The 16910-nt window shown below is 50.0% G+C and overlaps 1 protein-coding gene across 11 annotated transcripts in view; it reads left to right on the plus strand.

The window, feature by feature from the left end:
• EPS15L1 (epidermal growth factor receptor pathway substrate 15 like 1) overlaps positions 1-16910 on the plus strand; it is a 101468-nt gene that overhangs the window by 32106 nt on the left and 52452 nt on the right. For all 11 annotated transcript variants that reach the window (XM_068536795.1, XM_068536797.1, XM_068536792.1 and 8 more), the window contains 6 exons: positions 1539-1664; positions 5092-5151; positions 9117-9350; positions 13456-13613; positions 16302-16458; positions 16704-16789. In XM_068536795.1, coding sequence (XP_068392896.1) covers positions 1539-1664; positions 5092-5151; positions 9117-9350; positions 13456-13613; positions 16302-16458; positions 16704-16789 — 821 coding nt within the window. The remainder of the gene's footprint in view (positions 1-1538; positions 1665-5091; positions 5152-9116; positions 9351-13455; positions 13614-16301; positions 16459-16703; positions 16790-16910) is intronic.

The following is a 16910-nucleotide window of genomic DNA, read 5'->3' on the forward strand; positions in this document are numbered from 1 at the left end:
TAAAACTCTTTATTTATCCTTCAAATCTGAATGATAATCTTGCTGGGTAGAGAGTATTCTCGGTTGTAAGTCTTTTCTTTCAGCACTTTGAATATATTGTGCCTGTTCCTTCTGGCCTGTAAAATTTCTGCTGAGAAGTCAGCAGAGTTTTATGGGACTTTGCTTGTATGTAACTAGTTGCTTTTAAGATTCTCTCTTTATCTTTAATTTTTGCCATTTTAATTATGATGCCTTGGTGTGGACCTCTTTGGATTCATCTTATTTGGAACTTTCTGTGCTTCCTGGACCTGGATATCTGTTTTCTTCCCCAGGTTACGGAAATTTTCAGCTATTTCTTGAGATAAGCTCACTGTCCCTTTCTCTCTCTCTTCTCCTTCTGGGACCCTTATGATGTGAATGTTAGTATGCTTGAAGTTGTCCTAGAGGTCCATCTTAACCATTTTTAAGTGTATAGTTCAGTAGTGTTAGACACATTCACGTTGTTGTGTAACCATCACCACTGTCCATCTCTAGAACGTTTTCATCTTGCAGAATAAATCTCTGTCCCCATTAAACACTAACTTTCCATTCCCCCTCCCCCAACCCTTGGCACCCACCATTCTACTTTCTGTCTATTAATCTGAGGACTTTAGTGACCTCATGTAAGTGGAGTCATAGAGCATTTGTCTTTTTGTAACTGACTTATTTCATTCTGCGTAATGTTTTTAAGGTTCATCCATATTGTAGCGTGCATCAGCGTTTTATTCCTTTTAATGGCTGAATAATGTTCCATTGTATGGATGGACCATTTTGTTTACCCACTGTTCCGTTGATGGACACTTGTCGAGAGTGTTTTCCTAGGGCTCCCAGTGGCTTCAGCTTGTGGTCAGAGTGGTGAGAGGTTTGCCATATCCTCACTTACCCTTGCCACAGGCTTTATTTCCATAGGAGGGCAGACTGGAGGCCCCTGCCCAGACCCTCCTCACTGGCAGCTCCCTTTACATGCTGCCCGCATTTTGTATTTCAGAATGGTAGAGGCTGCTATTCTGCATTGCAAACCCTGCCTAGCCCTTCACTCTCTTCCTGAGGAGCTTTATTATTTATTTATTTTTTATTGTCAGACACGGAGGACTTCTTATGCTTAAAGTTGATTTTGATAATTAGTTGCTTACATCTTTAGTTTATTTTTATATTTGGTTCTTTAGTTGTTTAAGTTCTGTGGATTGATATCCAGATTTAGTTCTTCATTCTTTCATCTTTCTCATCCTAGTGAGCTCCTGGGAGGTAGGTAGGAATGACCTTGGTCTCCCAGGCATCCCCTGTGGCAGAGAGTGAAGCCCAGCTCCTCCCTCCCCTGTTGACCTTGGCCACCAGATCCATAGTCACCAGAGGGCTGTATCCTTATGGGTAGAATTCACTCTGGAAGTGCAGTAGGACAGTCCTGTGCTCTTAGGTGAGCCCAGCGCTGTGTCCTTGCCCATTTTCAATCAGCTTCAGGCCAGGGCTCATTTTGGACTCTCACACTTTTTCACTCACTCAGGCTGTTTCTTTCCAAATAGGTAGAAGAAAAGGCAAAATTTGATGGAATTTTTGAAAGCCTCTTACCCATCAGTGGTTTGCTTTCTGGAGACAAAGTCAAGCCAGTCCTCATGAACTCAAAGCTGCCTCTTGATGTCCTGGGCAGGGTAAGTGGTTCTCTCGCACCGGGCACTGCTGCTGAATCCAGTCAGCCCCGTGCTCACCCACCACGGACACTTCGAGGCCTCGCCGCACGGCCGTGCAATGTCGGGTCTCATAAGAGCCGACATGGGTGGAGCAGTTGCTGCAGTTGGGCTGGCTTGGGGCCTCACAGGGTGCAGCTCACAGAGGCTCCCCAGCACACGTGGGGAGCAGCCTGAGAAGTGCACTCACTACCCAGGGCTCGGGGCAGGCAGAGCTGGGACTCAAACTCAGACTGTGATTTCCCCCTCTGCACTGTGCTTCTAGGGGAGGAGTATGGGCATATATGTCTGTATTTCTTTATTTCTTTTCTATTTTTAATTTTCTTTTCCTGCCTATGAACCTAAGGTAAAGGTACTTTCAATTCTGCTGCAAGTTTAGATAAAATTTTATGCATTCCCCCCCTTTTTATTAAAAAAAAAAAAAAGCCTCAGTTTTGTTCCTATTAAATACAAGTTTTTTAGATACAGGTTTCTAAACCAGACTGTTTTCCTTCTAATGAGGTTTGCGTTTTGGCCCCTCATGTTTGCTCTGTGCACAAAGCCCAGTTCTGCGTGGCTATCTCTGTGCTGAGTTTCCCGCTCTGGGTCGAGAGGGGATGGATGTTGTCATCTCGCTGGATGGAGTTGCTGATGTGGCAGGTGCAGACCTAGAGCAGGAGGGTGGAGCATGGTCCCTGCTGCCTCAGGCCACGCCTGTGGGTCTGGCTCATGACATTTGGTAGAACCATGGGGAAAGGTGCAAATTCCTACCCACTTGGATTCACCTAATAATTTTCCTGTTTGAATATCACTTTTGCACAGATACTGGCCCATTTGATAGGACCCAGATAGGACTTTGTTTTGAAATGAGGCCACTAAGAAAGGGGATCTCACAGATCCCTTTGTCTTCTTTTTGGCTGTAGTGTGGTGTAGACGGAGGCCTCTGATGGGGACCCACGCTGATCACCAGTGGTCTTTATGAGGCAGGATGGGGTGATCTGCTCCTGAACAGTGTGACAGTTCTTCAAAATACCTGACAGTTGGGTGTAATAGTGTTGTAGAGCCAAATCCTGAACAAGACAAAGATCAACAGAGGTGGAGTGTGCTTTATTAGAAAGGGAGCTACGGCTAGGAAGGGTGGGTTCTGCAGATCTTCTACCTTGGCTCCAGGTCTTGTCCACAGGGGTCACTTCTCATCTACTCCTCTCCTTCTCTCCCTCCCTCCAAGCATCAACCCACACGTGCACCCATCCATGCATGCATGCATCCACATCCACGCACCCATCCATGCATGCGTGCATCCACACCCATGCATGCATCCATGTCCATGCACCCATCTGTCGTGCATGCATGCATCAGTGCACTCAGGCATCCATCCTTGCATCTGTGCACACACTCATTCACCTGTGCATCCCTGCACCCACGCATTATGCATCCATTTAGTCATTCAGAAGCATTTTTCGGAGTCTGCTCTGGGCCAGCTTTGTACTGAGCACTGGGAAGATGAGGATGAAATTAAGTACAGTCCAGGAGATCAAATAAGTAAGTAATAGTTAAGATCTTAATATTTATTGAGGGCTTAGTATGTGCTAGGTCCTTTTCTAGCGCTTTGCAGGAATGAAGTCACCAGGTACTTGCAACTACTTTGTTATGGATGGTGTCACTTCCGTTTTCCATGTGAGGAAATGGGGGTCCTTCAGAGTCGCTGGTTAGTCACTCAGGGTTGCATGGAGAAGGGAATGAGGTCCTGGTGGTCCCCAGAGCCTGCGCTCTTCCCTGGTCCTCCCCACCCCACCCCCCGCAACCATTGCCTCCCTGATAATCACGGTTCTGCTTGCTGGGGACAGTGGTAGAGGGGGAGGTTCCTGACCCGCCTGAGCAGAGGGGTACAGGGCAGGCAGGGAAGGCTGCCTAGAGTAGGTGCCCCTGGGTTATAGCCTTTAGAGGGAAGGAACGGGTGGCAGATGACGGGTTGAGAAGGCCGGGCACAAGACAGCATGAGCAGAGGCAGCCTGGCACGCTGAGTACGGCTGATATTCTCACCAGGCAGTTCTACCCCTGGGGAATGTTGAGCAGTATCTGGAGACGTTTTTGGTTGTCCCACCTGGGTTGGGTGTTACTGATATCAGGTAGGTTGAGGCCATGGTTGCTTCTCAGTATCCTATAATGCACAGGATGTCCCACCACAGAGATGATCTGGCCCCGAATATCAGTGGTGCTGCGGCAGGGCAGGACTGTGGAGTCAGGAAGGCCTGTATGTGCCGTATTTTTGGGAACATTACTCTTCTGAGCTTCTGCTTCTTAAATTGAGACCAAAGACATAAAACACTCAGCCCAGTGCCAGACACCTTTAAAAGGGCATCCATATGCTTGAGGGGACTGTGAACAGTTAGAAGTCCCTGGAGATCAAGGTGGAGTCCCAGGAGACTGGGCTGGGGTTGAGGGACCAGCTGAGGGCACAGTGGTCTCCGTGTGCACAGGGGCTTTATGCCGTCAGCAGGGTGAGGTGGGGTGAGAGTGCATTCTAGAGCAGGTCCTAGGTTACCCTGGGTACAGGACTGGAGGCAGGGAGGCCAGCTGGAAGCTCTGGCCTCTGTGGAGTGTTAGAGAGGCCCAAGCCAAGGGCACAGCAGCAGGGGGTGAAGAGGAGGGTCCACATGTGAGAAACATCCCTGGGCTGAAGATCCTAGTGATTGACTGGGGGGCAGGTACCGGCATATGTAGCATCACGAATGGACCCTGGGCTTCTGCCTGGCTCTGGGCACTGGTGCCACGTGCAGCACTGTCCAAGTCAGACAGGTCGCTGGTCCTGGAGGGCTGACTTGGGTCAGGAAGCTAGTGCCTTGGTTGTACTTTAGAAAACCCAGCACACAGCCTTTGATCCATGCCTGCCTTGTCTTTCAGGATGCTAGGTCGGCCTGGCATATTTTGTGGCATCTTTCTCACCATCCACTGATAGGGGAGAGGAGACAAGATCCCACAGACCTACTCAAATGCATTCCCGTGGCCCTGCCGTGAATGGGGGCAGGGGCTAGATGTGTGTGTGTCTGTGTGTGTGTGTCAGTCAGTGGGGGCGGGAAGGTGGGCTTGTGTTCAGAGCAACACCTGCACCAAAACCAAAGAATCTAAAAATCAGGGTGGACGTGATTACAGTCATGATCATTTGTTAGAGAAAATGAATGTTAATATGGTGGAAAGGATCTTGGAATTGACAGTACTTCATTGGATGATGGTTTTTCAGAGAACCTACAGACTGGTTCTTAAATGCATTTTGATTGCCTTGTCTTAACCCTAGTGTGCAGTCAAAGATCTGAGTTCTGGTGAGCATGCGTGCTGCCACACAGGCCCTTCCTCCCAGCAGTAACCCTCGGTACCGCCCCCCGCTAAGCCTTGCTGCTCTCTTCCCTTGCAGGTCTGGGACCTCAGTGACATCGACAAGGATGGGCACCTGGACAGAGATGAGTTTGCTGTGGTAGGCCCCTGCTGTGACTCTCTTTTCCCACTCTGCTGAGGAAGGAAATGGGCAGCTCATGCGGGGGTTTCTTGTTTAATTTTTTAAATGTTTATTTTGACATAATTTGGGTGTAATTTGACAGAGAATTCTTTTGAATCTTCACTTAGATTCCCCAGTGTTGCTGTTTTACTACATTGTTTTATCCTTCTCTTTCTCTCCCCTTCCCTCTCTCCTTCTCTCTCATTTGCATATGAATGTATACATGGGTATGTATACACAATTAATTTTCCCTTTGAACCATTTTGAAGTAAGTTTCAGACATGGGCCTTTTCATCCTGAAATACTTCAGTGTCTATATCCCCAAACCAGAGAATTCTCTTATATAACTGCTGTCCAATTAAAAATCAGGAAATTAACATTGTCTAATTTATTACAGTATCTATTATGATAGGTTATGTCATATATGTTATATATTACTATATCTATTATTATATTAATCTATTATCTAATCTAAGGATAGTATTCACATTTTGCCAGTTGTTCCCAAAATGTCCTTTATAGTGAAAGACTACAGCCTCATGTTCTTATAATCTAGATCAGCTCCTGCATCTGTCTTTGTGTCTCATGGCCATGTGGGCATTTTTTTTTTTTTTTTAAACTTTGGGTTTATTTATTTATTTATTTATTTATTTATTTATGGCTGTGTTGGGTCTTCGTTTCTGTGTGAGGGCTTTCTCTAGTTGCGGCAAGTGGGGGCCGCTCTTCATCGCGGTGCGTGGGCCTCTCTTGTTGCGGAGCACAGGCTCCGGACGCGCAGGCTCAGTAGTTGTGGCTCACGGGCCTAGTTGCTCCGCAGCATGTGGGATCTTCCCAGACCAGGGCTTGAACCCGTGTCCCCTGCATTGGCAGGCAGATTCTCAACCACTGCACCACCAGGGAAGCCCCGTGTGGGCATGTTTAAGGCCAGTGGTTTGTAGCGTCTCCCTCGGTGTGGGGTTGTCTGCTGTTTCCTGATGATGATCCAGGCCATGCACTTTTGTGTGGCAGGTCCCCACCGAGGTGATGCTTGTTCTCCCAAGGGCACATGACATCGATAGGACATGTGATGTCTTATTACATGTCTTACTACCTTGATGTCAACCTTGACCTGACCTTGATCAAGGTCGGGGTGGAGGCTTCAGGATTCTCTCTTTTCCTTCGTGCTCAATCTTTCATGAGAGACACGTGGAGACTGAATACCCTGTTACCCCTACCACTCTCACCCGCTAGTTCTTGCATCCTCCCAGCAGTCTCACCTGAATCAGTCAGGTTTCTGGTAGTTGCCAGATGATGATTTTCTAATTCTGTCATTCCTTGCACATTTTCTAGCTGGCCTTCTACTGTAAGGAACTTGTTCATATCAGAGTGGACTTATGCATGTGTCCTCTGTTCTCTGTTCCATGGTTTATAATCCTTTACTGGCATGATTTATTTTGCCCAGTGGGAGTTCCTCCCAGCTGACTCCTTTGTCATTTGGTCACATCATATCATTCTTGAGCACTTGCTTACTTTTGGCATGATAGGATTTTCCTGGCTCTTCCTGTACATCCCCTCTCTCAGCTCCATCATCAGCCATTTTTCCAGGGACCTCCAGTTCCTTATAGTGGAGAATGGTATTAGAAACCAGGATCTGGGCACTGGGGTGCTCAGTGCCCCTGGGATGCCACTGCTTCCAGGCCTTCTCAGCAGACAGAGCTGGAAGTAGGTGTATGTGTAGACATGCCCATCAGGTGCCCTAGCAGCCTGCCATCTACTTCCACGTCTGTTTCTGTTCATGCCAGAGCCCTGACACTCCCACCCTCTTCTCCTTTTAGCAGCAGTGCTAGAGCTATGTGAGGATTGGGGCTATTGTGTCCTATGGGCTGCCTTCCCATTCAGCTGCCCTCCCTCCACACCCCTGTAGCTCCCCATTCACCTCTCCCAGCTGCCTGCTGCGCTGACTTTGCCTGGCTCTCACCTCCCAACCCTGGGCCCATGTCATTCTGTCCCTCTTTTTCTTTCTCCTTTCCCCTCTCCTTACTCACATCTTTGTTTGATCTTTCTCTCCCGCTCATGAGATTTATTCACTCATCTCATTCTGTTAAATCTCAAAGTAGAATAAAGTAGCTCCTTGTAGTTAAAGACAATGCTCTAATAAATAGTAATTAAGTTCAAGCAAAAAAAAAAAAAAAAAAAAAGCTGGGAATTCCTAAGTAATAGAAAACGATGAACTATATCAGTGTCCCTAAGATACATCTTCTGTTTTAGGAATTTTAAATGTCTTTAAAATGTGATTTTACAATATACAAATGAATGGAAGCTTATTATCTTACTATACTATGGTGTAAAGCCTTTGAGATTTTAAACTTCTAGGTTAAATTTAAACCATTTGCCAAGGAAATTATAAATTTCTCTTACAATTCCACTCATAATCCCTTACACCCCATAGTACTCAGTTGTGTTTTTTTCCCCCACACATCGACTCTGTTTTGCCTTTTTTACTTTGAGCATTTTCCATGTTTCTCCATCATCCTGTTCTTTTCACTAGCTGTCCATTATTTTTTTTTTTTTATTGTGGTAAAATACGCATAACAAAATTTACCATCATAACCATTTTTATTTAATTAGTTTTAAAAATATTTATTTATTTATTCGGCTGCACCGGGTCTTAGTTGCGGCACGTGGGATCTTCATTGCCGCGTGTGGGATCTTCATTGTGTCATGTGGGATCCTTTTAGTTGCGGCATGTGGGATCTAATTCCCTGACCAGGGATTGAACCCCGGCCCCCTGCGTTGGAAGCATGGAGTCTTAACCACTGGACCACTGGGGAAGTCCCATCATAACCATTTTTAAGTGTACGGTTCAGTGGTATTAATACATTCACATGGTTGTGCAACCATCACCACCATCCATCCCCAGAACTCTTTTTACCTTGCAAAACTAAACCTCCGTCCCCATGAAACACTAACTCCCCATCCCCCCTCCCCCAAGCCCCTCATTATTTGTTTTTATATTTCTTTTGATGACACTTGACTTCAGGTGTTAGTTAGTATCATTGAACTGCCTTTGGGGTGGTCCCCAGGAACGGGGTGATTGGCTTGGAGTGAACCCAGGAACACGCCTCTCTCCTCACAGCCTCATGAGCCCTGAATTTCTACTTTTGTTTTGTTTTTATCATTTCTCATCATTTCAGCCAAGATTTATGTTCTTTTATAAGTGGGTCTTAGAGTTGTGTCATTTTGTGTTTCTTTTCATCACTAGCTGAGTTTGGCATTTAGTACAGTTTTTAAGTGACTGTAAATTTTTACCTGTGTTAATGATCTGTTGGTAGCAACTTAAAGACTAGTTTGAAGTGGGGGGGGGGGGGCGGTTGTCATTTTGGTTTTGTTTTGTTACTTTTTAAAACAGACTTTTCAATCCTTGTTTTAGACAAAGTTTATTTTCCCCTGCCTACCTCGAGCAGGAGAGCCACCTATCCATCCTCAGCACACACACCCTTTTGGGTAGTTTTCTGTCTCCTGAATATCTTGAAATACAGGCAGCTCTCATGGTGTGTCTTTTTTCCCCTTCCAGTTTTCTTGAGATGTAATTGACAGACAGCACTGTATAGGTTTAAGGTGTACTATCATGGTGAGTCTGTAGACTTCCAAGTTCCAGTACTTTGAAAGTCGTCAGCCCTGGAGACAGTGGCCTTGCTGTGTGGCGAAGGGACATGTGTGGAGTCTGGCATGATTGGATTCCTTTTGTACTCATTTCAGTCTTGCATGATTAAACATACGTCTTAGAAAATTATGCATTGGCGGTGTAGCTCATCAGAAAGGTTTATTTTTACTGTGTTCCGTTTGGAAGCAACCTCAAAAAGAGCAGTCTTCATCACATCACTGCAGCCCCTGAAAGAGCTGCCCTCTGCCCACCCTGGCCCCGGGCCTCGCTACCTGAACGCCGTTCTCTTTTGTGCTCACAGGCCATGCACTTGGTGTACCGAGCCCTCGAGAAGGAGCCTGTGCCCTCCGCCCTGCCCCCATCCCTCATCCCACCGTCCAAGAGGAAGAAGACGGTGTTCCCGGGAGCTGTGCCCGTCCTGCCTGCCAGCCCCCCACCGAAAGACAGCCTCCGCTCCACGCCTTCCCACGGCAGCATCAGCAGCCTGAACAGCACTGGAAGCCTGTCTCCCAAGCACAGTATCAAGCAAACACAGGTACGGTGCCCCCTGCATGCGTGGCCACGTCTCCGAGTAGCTGTTTGCACTGCTGTGTAGAGTCCCGGCAAGATGTTTCTCAGCAGCAAGTAGTTCGTGACCCAAGAAGGGTAAAGTCTGTGATTAAATTAAATCTTTACAATAGGTGTCTTAGTCCTCTCTGGCTGCTGTAACAATGCCGTAGACTGGGTGGCTTCTAAACAACAGATATTTATTTCTCACAGTTCTGGAAGCTGGAAGTCCAAGATCGAGGTGACGGCAGATGCGGTGTTTGGTGGGGCAATTCCTGGTTCACAGGTGGCCGTCCTCTTGCTGGGTCCTCACATGGCGGAAGGGCCATGGAAGCTCTCTGGGGTCCCTTTTATAAGGGCACTAATCCCATTCGTGAGGGCTCTGTCCTCACGACCTAATCACCTCCCAAAGGCCCCACTTCCTAATACCATCACAATGGGGCTTAGGACTTCCAGCATATGAATTGAGGGGAGGGGGGGACACAAACATTCAGACCATAGCAACAGGGATTCAGAATTAAGTTTCTCACTCACTTACATATAAATACCACCTTTCCCCAAGCACACCCAGCACTACTCACCCCTCTGCCCCTCCTGCCTCAGGCAGACCCTCTGCTGGGAGGGCGCGTCCCCTGATTGCATACTGAGGCACCTGGCATCATGAGGCCTCTGCTCATGGGGCACCTCCTCTGGGGAGCCTGGTGTGACCACACCCTGGACCAGCCACCCTCTACCTGCTCTCTTCTAGATTTCCCACAGCTGGGCTGTTATGCGGTTAATTATGTATCATCTGTCCAGATCCCCCCCAACCCCCCGCCATTAGCTTCATGAGAGCAGAGTTCGTTCTTGGTTATAGTCTCAGCATCTAGAAGGATCTCTGGTACTCTGATGCTCGTTAAAAATATGTTGAGTAATCAGGTTATTAAGGGAGGTAGCCATCTCGTGTTAGGAAGACAGGAGGGGGCTCCAGCTCTCCACGTGGCAGTATCTTATATGTCAAAAAAGACGTTTCTTGTTCTGGCAAAGGCAGCATCATAATGGGCTCTTTATAAAAGGGCGCCTTGGAGATTGTCTAAAACGTGCAAGGACATGAGTTACATCTGGAATCATGCTTTGCTTTCTGCCTCATTTGTTTCAAAGGCAAAGCAATGAGTTGTGCCAAGAAGGCCAGCCAGCACCCCATGCAAGTTTTCAATATGATAAAAATGAAAACGAGACAGGCATAATGAGAGTGATTTCTCTTGATAGTGACATAATTTTAAAGTTAAATATTCGACTTGAAAGGCTCATTTTCAAGGAGCTTATCATATCTCTTAGAGTAAAAAAAAGAGATCAGAGAGGGTCGATGAGGCTTGGTCATAGGGGCTAACAACTCCCCTCACCGCTCTGGCCAGTTGGAGAGGCGTGGCCTCCGGTTGGTGAGTTGTATGCGGCTCTCTGTGAAGGAGCCCAGCCCCAGATGGCCCAGCCTGGGCACCTTTACCAGCTCACCAGCCGTGCCCGGCACTTCCTGGGGGTGCTGCAGTGACTGTGCGACGGGCCCCTGCCCTCTGGGGGGAGACAGACGATAAGCAAATTGGTAAACTAAGGAAGGTCCACCAGTCGTGAGAAAGCAGAGCAGGGCCTGGCCTGGAAGTGTCGGGGTGAGGAGGGGGCTGTGCTCCCGCAGGTGGGGCCAGCTGGCAGGCTACCGCTGCTGCGGTGACATCTGAGCTAACACCTGAATGATAAGAAGTCATCTGAGGACTAGTGCATGGCAAGGCTCTGAAGTGGAAATGCTCCGTGTGTCCTTGAAACAGGAAAAAGGCTGAGGCAGGGTGAGCCAGGGGATGGTGAGATGGAGTCGGAGAAGTGGGGCTGAGGCCAGCTACTTAGACCTACATGAGCTGCTGTTTTTCAAGACCCAACACCTTGAGTCTGCAGAATTCTTGCCGAAAGCTCTTAAGTACCGTAGGTTAGGCTAGATGGGGTATGTTTTACTGACAAGGAAGCAGGCGGGGCTGAAGTTGTTGTTGGGTGCAGGCCAGCCAGCCTCATAATACCACCCCCTGGTGATCTGGCAGCTCTCCCCAGATCCCAGGAGCATGCTGCTGACCCCCCTGACTAGACCAGTTGTGCTAGTGGCCACTACTGGGGGGTCACAGATGGGCGTGTCTGTGTCCCCGTGGAAGAGAGGCGGCTGGTGGAATCGCAGACATGAGAACGGGCATTTCTGTGGACCCACAAGTTCCATGCTTTCCCCTCCCCCACTTTCCTCATCCCCAGGGCAGCAGCACCCTACCTGGGGCCCCCAGAGGGCCGCCCAGTCCAGCTCTCATGGCCATATGTGAGGGGAAGCCCCTTCCAGCCACAAGGGTCTGTTCCCTTTGACTGGAGGCCTGCAGCTGCTAAGCTGACCTTAAACCCAGCCCTTTCCAGGAGACCCAGCTCCAAGGGGGAGGTTGTCCAGTGTTGGATTTTTAGCCAAGTAGGCATCGGATTCTTGCTGCTGACATACCCTGAGACCCCCAGAAATGAGGCAGCAAGTTCATTGTGTTTGCGCAACGAATGTCTGGACCCTCATCATCCCAGAGGCGTGATCTGTTGGGGCCCATGGGACCCAGAAACCAATCCCGCCTCAGCTCAGCTTGTCTGCCCATTGCTCCTTCTTCTGTGGGCATCTCAGTGTCAGCGTATGAGCTCGTTCCAGGCTCTTGACTTAAAGACAGCAAGCCTCTTCATTAAAACTCCTTTATGTGCATCTTTACGTCTCCTCTGAACTGTTCAATGACAGACCTGAGGTGGCTTAGAAAATTCCTGTAATGCAGCAGGTAAAACGCTATCTCAGTTCTCGCTGCCTGAGCCTTTGCAATTTGAATCTGGTCCGTAAATTCTGATGAATTTTTTTTTTGATAAATCCTTGCTGTCCTAAATCATTCTACTCCCTACCCCAAACCCTGGGTAATGTGTTGTCCCTTTCTTCCCAAAATTGCTTTCTGGATTCCTGGTGCTCACATCAGGATCCCACTGATTTAGATGATAAGAGAGACCTGGTCAGAAAAGCAGATGAAAGGAAACATCTCTACAATAAGGGGCAGAGACGCTGTGAAACGTGCTGTGATGGGAGCCCCAAAGGTCAGAGGTGACACACCCAGAATAAGCAATTGAAGAGGCCTGCCACCAAGTGCCCAAGGGGCCTGGATGCCTCTGAGTTGGAGGTGCTCTGGCCCTGGCAGACCCTGGCATTCGCTTTTCTTAAGTAGAACTGGAGCAGGTGGTGTTAAGAGGTCACAGGTGCACAAGGTGGCCGAGCCCCAGTGCACTGAAATCACAGCAGCTTGCTGGGCTCTCAGCTTCGTCTGCCACAGCAGGGTCCTCGTGAATGTGGGGCGCTCACAGGTGGTGGGCGTGCTCCTCAGAGGCCCGGGCTCCCCCACCAGCACCACAGGGCCCTGAGTGCCCGCCTGTCATGCAGGTGCAGTTTTCACATCAGCCTCACTCACTGCCTGTCAGTGCCTTGTGTGTACTGACACCTCACAGGGGGTCTGCTGTGTGGCAGGGAGTGGGGTCAGGGTCAAAGAAGGATGGAGTACAGAATCCTGGAACTGTGGGCATTGAGAACGCCCCTGCCATTGCAAAGAAGGTCTGCAGGTGGAGGACAGAAGGCCAGAAAGGCTGGCATCGGTGCTGGGCTGGTTCTCGGGAGACAGTCCTTCCAAAATGAGTGGTCAGGAGGGTCCTCTCTGGTACACTTGAAGCCCCCTCCTGGAAGGGGATCACTTTCCGTCGTGGAAGGCTTTCCTTCATGTCCCAGGCAGCGGGGATGGAAGGGCTGTTGGTAGAAGGACCTGCTGGGTCTTTACATCCCTCTCAGTACAAAGATTTCAGGGCACTGTGATGGGATGGAAAGAGGCGCAGACTGGCCACTGGGTGAGACTGACCGAGTCAGCATTAACCTGTCTGAGCCTCAGTTTCCCCTCTTACAGAACAGGGATCCTGTCTGCCCTCTCGGCTCGTGGAGGGTTTTCTGCTAAAATGAGCATGAAAACGCTTTAATAGTGTGTATTCGCAGTTGATAAAAAGCTTGAGGATTAACTTCTGAAAAACCCTTTCAGCCAACAGTAAACTGGGTGGTGCCAGTGGTGGACAAGATGCGATTTGACGAGATATTCCTGAAGACCGACCTGGACCTGGACGGCTATGTGAGCGGCCAGGAGGTGAAGGAGATCTTCATGCACTCGGGCCTCACCCAGAACCTTCTAGCGCACATATGGTAAGAGCAGATAGATGGACGTCTCTTCCTAAGTACAGGGGGTCTCGCTGTGTGAAAGTAACGGCTGTGGGTGGCTCACATGTTGGGTGAGACTTGTGCTGCCTGAAGGGCCGGAGCGGGTGAGCAGTTCAGGAGGGAGCGGTAGTCAGGGCTGAGTGTGCAGACCTGTGTCCTGCATTCCGTGCATGTCAGTTCACCCTCCTCCAGCAGCAAGGTCTCCTGTTTTGTCCCTCCAGAGAGCCCTGGGGCAAGTTCTTGCTAGTGGTTATGCAGCCTTCAGCCCAGCCAGTGAGGGTGCAGGTGCTCGGCCCCACCCCCCTCTGGTGGGAGCGTGCAGTAAGGGCCCCAGAGGCTCCGGCAGGGCCACCCTGGGCATCAGGGCTGTGGCCATCTCTCCTAGAGGCCCTGCCCTGTGAAGGTCAGTGACACGGCTGGTGGGAGAGGGTGAGACTGGTCTGCACCTCAGGGCTGGTCGAGGAGCCGTCTTCACCCCCACTTTCCTCCAGGGCCGGCGGAGCGATCTTCATGGCACCGGGATGGCTCTTTTTGTAACTAGCCAGTAGTGAAAGTCGCTTCCTAGCTTTCTCAGGGGAGAAAGCCCTCCCACTTTAGAGGGCTTCACTTGGGAGTTGTAAGAAGAGAATTTCCGTGTAATTCTGGAGGGGTGAACCCCTCCAAAGAGAGCTGTGAAATTCACTGTGACTTGGGGAAATAACCATCCTTAACAGTAATTCAGAGATAGCCACGTTGCAAGGTGAGGCCCCGCTGGAGAAAACGGGCTGTCCCTTCTCAAGAAGCACACGACACCTAGTCAGTCAGCAAAAGACTGTGGGAAGACTGGCCCCTTGTGACGAGTCAGGGGCAGTCTCTATCAGGCCCTTCAGATCCAGTGCCCCCTTTATCACCCTGAAATGCACGTGCATGGAATTCAAATTATACCCCGATCATAACGTAGAGTAATTTATAACATGTATCTCAACCTGTAAGTGACATGACGATACATAAATGACACAACGAAATCACAAATACGCTTGGATTAAAAAGAAAACACGCAGAAGGCGTTGCATACAGGGAAAGAAAGGCAAGGACAGAAAGAGTGAGCTCTAGAATAACCACTGGGACAGTGAAAGGACAGTCTGGGTTTGTTTGCAGGTGGCCGGGTGTGGGAGCATATCCAAAGTGGAGATAACAAGCCAAGAAGGATTGAAGGGACAAAACGAGGACGTAGGCCTGTCCCCCGCAGTGCCCGGCACCATGCCACTCAGCGTGGTGTCAGAATAAGCACAGTAGGGCTTCCCTGGTGGTGCAGTGGTTGGGAATCCGCCTGCCAATGCAGGGGACACGGGTTCGAGCCCTGGACTGGGAAGATCCCACATGCCGCGGAGCAACTGGGCCCGTGAGCCACAACTACTGAGCCTGCGCGTCTGGAGCCTGTGCTCCGCAACAAGAGGGGCCCGCGCACCGCGATGAAGAGTGGCCCCCACTTGCCGCAACTAGAGAATGCCCTTGCACAGAAGCGAAGACCCAACACAGCCAAAAATAAATATTAATTAATTAATTAATTTAAAAAAAAAAAGAATAAGCACAGTAATGCTGCCCTGGGTGGACGCGGACAGAGTACCCCTGCACGTGGGCCTGGGGGCCCCCGCTCCTTCAGAGACCAGGGAGCAGGGATGGGCCGGAGAGATGGGACCGCAGCCCAAGAGCTGCCGTGGGCTGGGTGTGCAGCAGGACTGGCCCTCGCCAGCAGAATCAGGAGAAATAGTTGCAGTTCGAAATTACCACACCCCGCCCTTGAACTGTGACAAGAACAAAGACATTTTAAAACCAGCCTTGAGTAGAGACATTTAGAGGGATCTCCACCAGCCCTGTTCACTCAGTGTCTGGGCCTGAGTCTGTTACACGTTCCCGGCTCTTCGCTCTGCATCAGGACATGGTTTCACTACTCTCTCAGTAACTACGTGCAGTGGGAAGGAGTCTGCGTGTTGAGTGGACAGAGTGAAGGGATGACATTTTTCACAGATGTGGAGGCCTTGTCCTTGCTGCATGAGGCTTCCCTTCCCGTACGGCCGGCTCTCGGTGACCGCGGGTGTGGCAGAGCTTCCACACTGCCTTGCCCATGTGTCAGGACACCAGAAGGCCACGAGGGCGGGGTCACCTTAGCAGCGAGGGACTGTCCCCTGTGTAGCCATGCCTGGCTTTCCAGGCCCCGTCCCCTCATGACAACCCCAAATGCTGCTTGTCATCCCCATTGAAGACCAGCGGCCCAGGCCATTCAGATAACCCAAGGCTGCAGGAACCAGCTGAGGGTCTGAGTGTGTGCACTCGGCTCCAGCTTCCACTTACACAGGAATGTGAATCGCATCCACTGCCTGCGCACCATCAGAAGCCAGCTGCGTGTCTCCTGGCTGCTAACAGGGCTTCCCAAGGGACCGACCGGCTCCTCGGCCCGTGGGTGGGGCTTGGCGGTTCTCCAATTGGGAGAAGAGCCCCCTCCTGCCCCAACACGCTGGTGGAGGGGTTGGGACTGCTCCCCAGGAGGGGGATGTTCAGTGGAAAAGGAGCTGCAGCTGTGGCCCGTTGTTTTTATTGTTTTCGTTGTCCATTTTTTAGAAGTGTGGGTTCCGTGTACTTGGAGCGGATTCTGGTGTTTGTGATGTGTAATTAGCATCCCCACATTTCTCCCAGGGCCCTGGCCGATACGAGGCAAACGGGGAAGTTAAGCAAAGACCAATTCGCGTTAGCTATGTATTTCATTCAGCAGAAGGTCAGTAAAGGCATCGACCCCCCTCAAGTCCTCTCGCCGGACATGGTCCCACCTTCAGAGAGAGGCACTCCCATCCCGGTGAGTAGCCGCTGGCCCATCCCTATCGTGTTTGCGTCGCTTCCCTCACCCCACCACCAGGTGGCGCTGGCAGCCTGCCCAGCCTTCACTAGGGCCACTCGGGGTGTGTCTGGGCTGCCCAGATGGTTCCCAGGTTGGGGGCTGGAGACAGATGATTTTATCCCTTATTCTAAGACCTACTAGCCCATGCTGTGCGGTGAGGGCAGCTAGCCAATTTGTAATTCTTTGTCTGAATTTGGTTGCAGGACAGTTCAAGTTCTCTTGGATCGGGGGAGTTTACTGGTGTGAAGGAACTTGATGATATCAGTCAAGAGATCGCCCAGTTACAAAGGTATGTTAAAGCGTCTCCTTCCCGTCAGATTCCAACCAAATCTACATCCCAGGTTGTTATCGGAAGTAGCAGAGGCTTGTGAACCACGTGGCGAGTTGACCATCACGAGTTTGTTCGGCAG

The sequence above is a fragment of the Eschrichtius robustus genome, chromosome 2 (assembly GCF_028021215.1).
Source record: "Eschrichtius robustus isolate mEscRob2 chromosome 2, mEscRob2.pri, whole genome shotgun sequence".
Classification (NCBI taxonomy): domain Eukaryota; kingdom Metazoa; phylum Chordata; class Mammalia; order Artiodactyla; family Eschrichtiidae; genus Eschrichtius; species Eschrichtius robustus.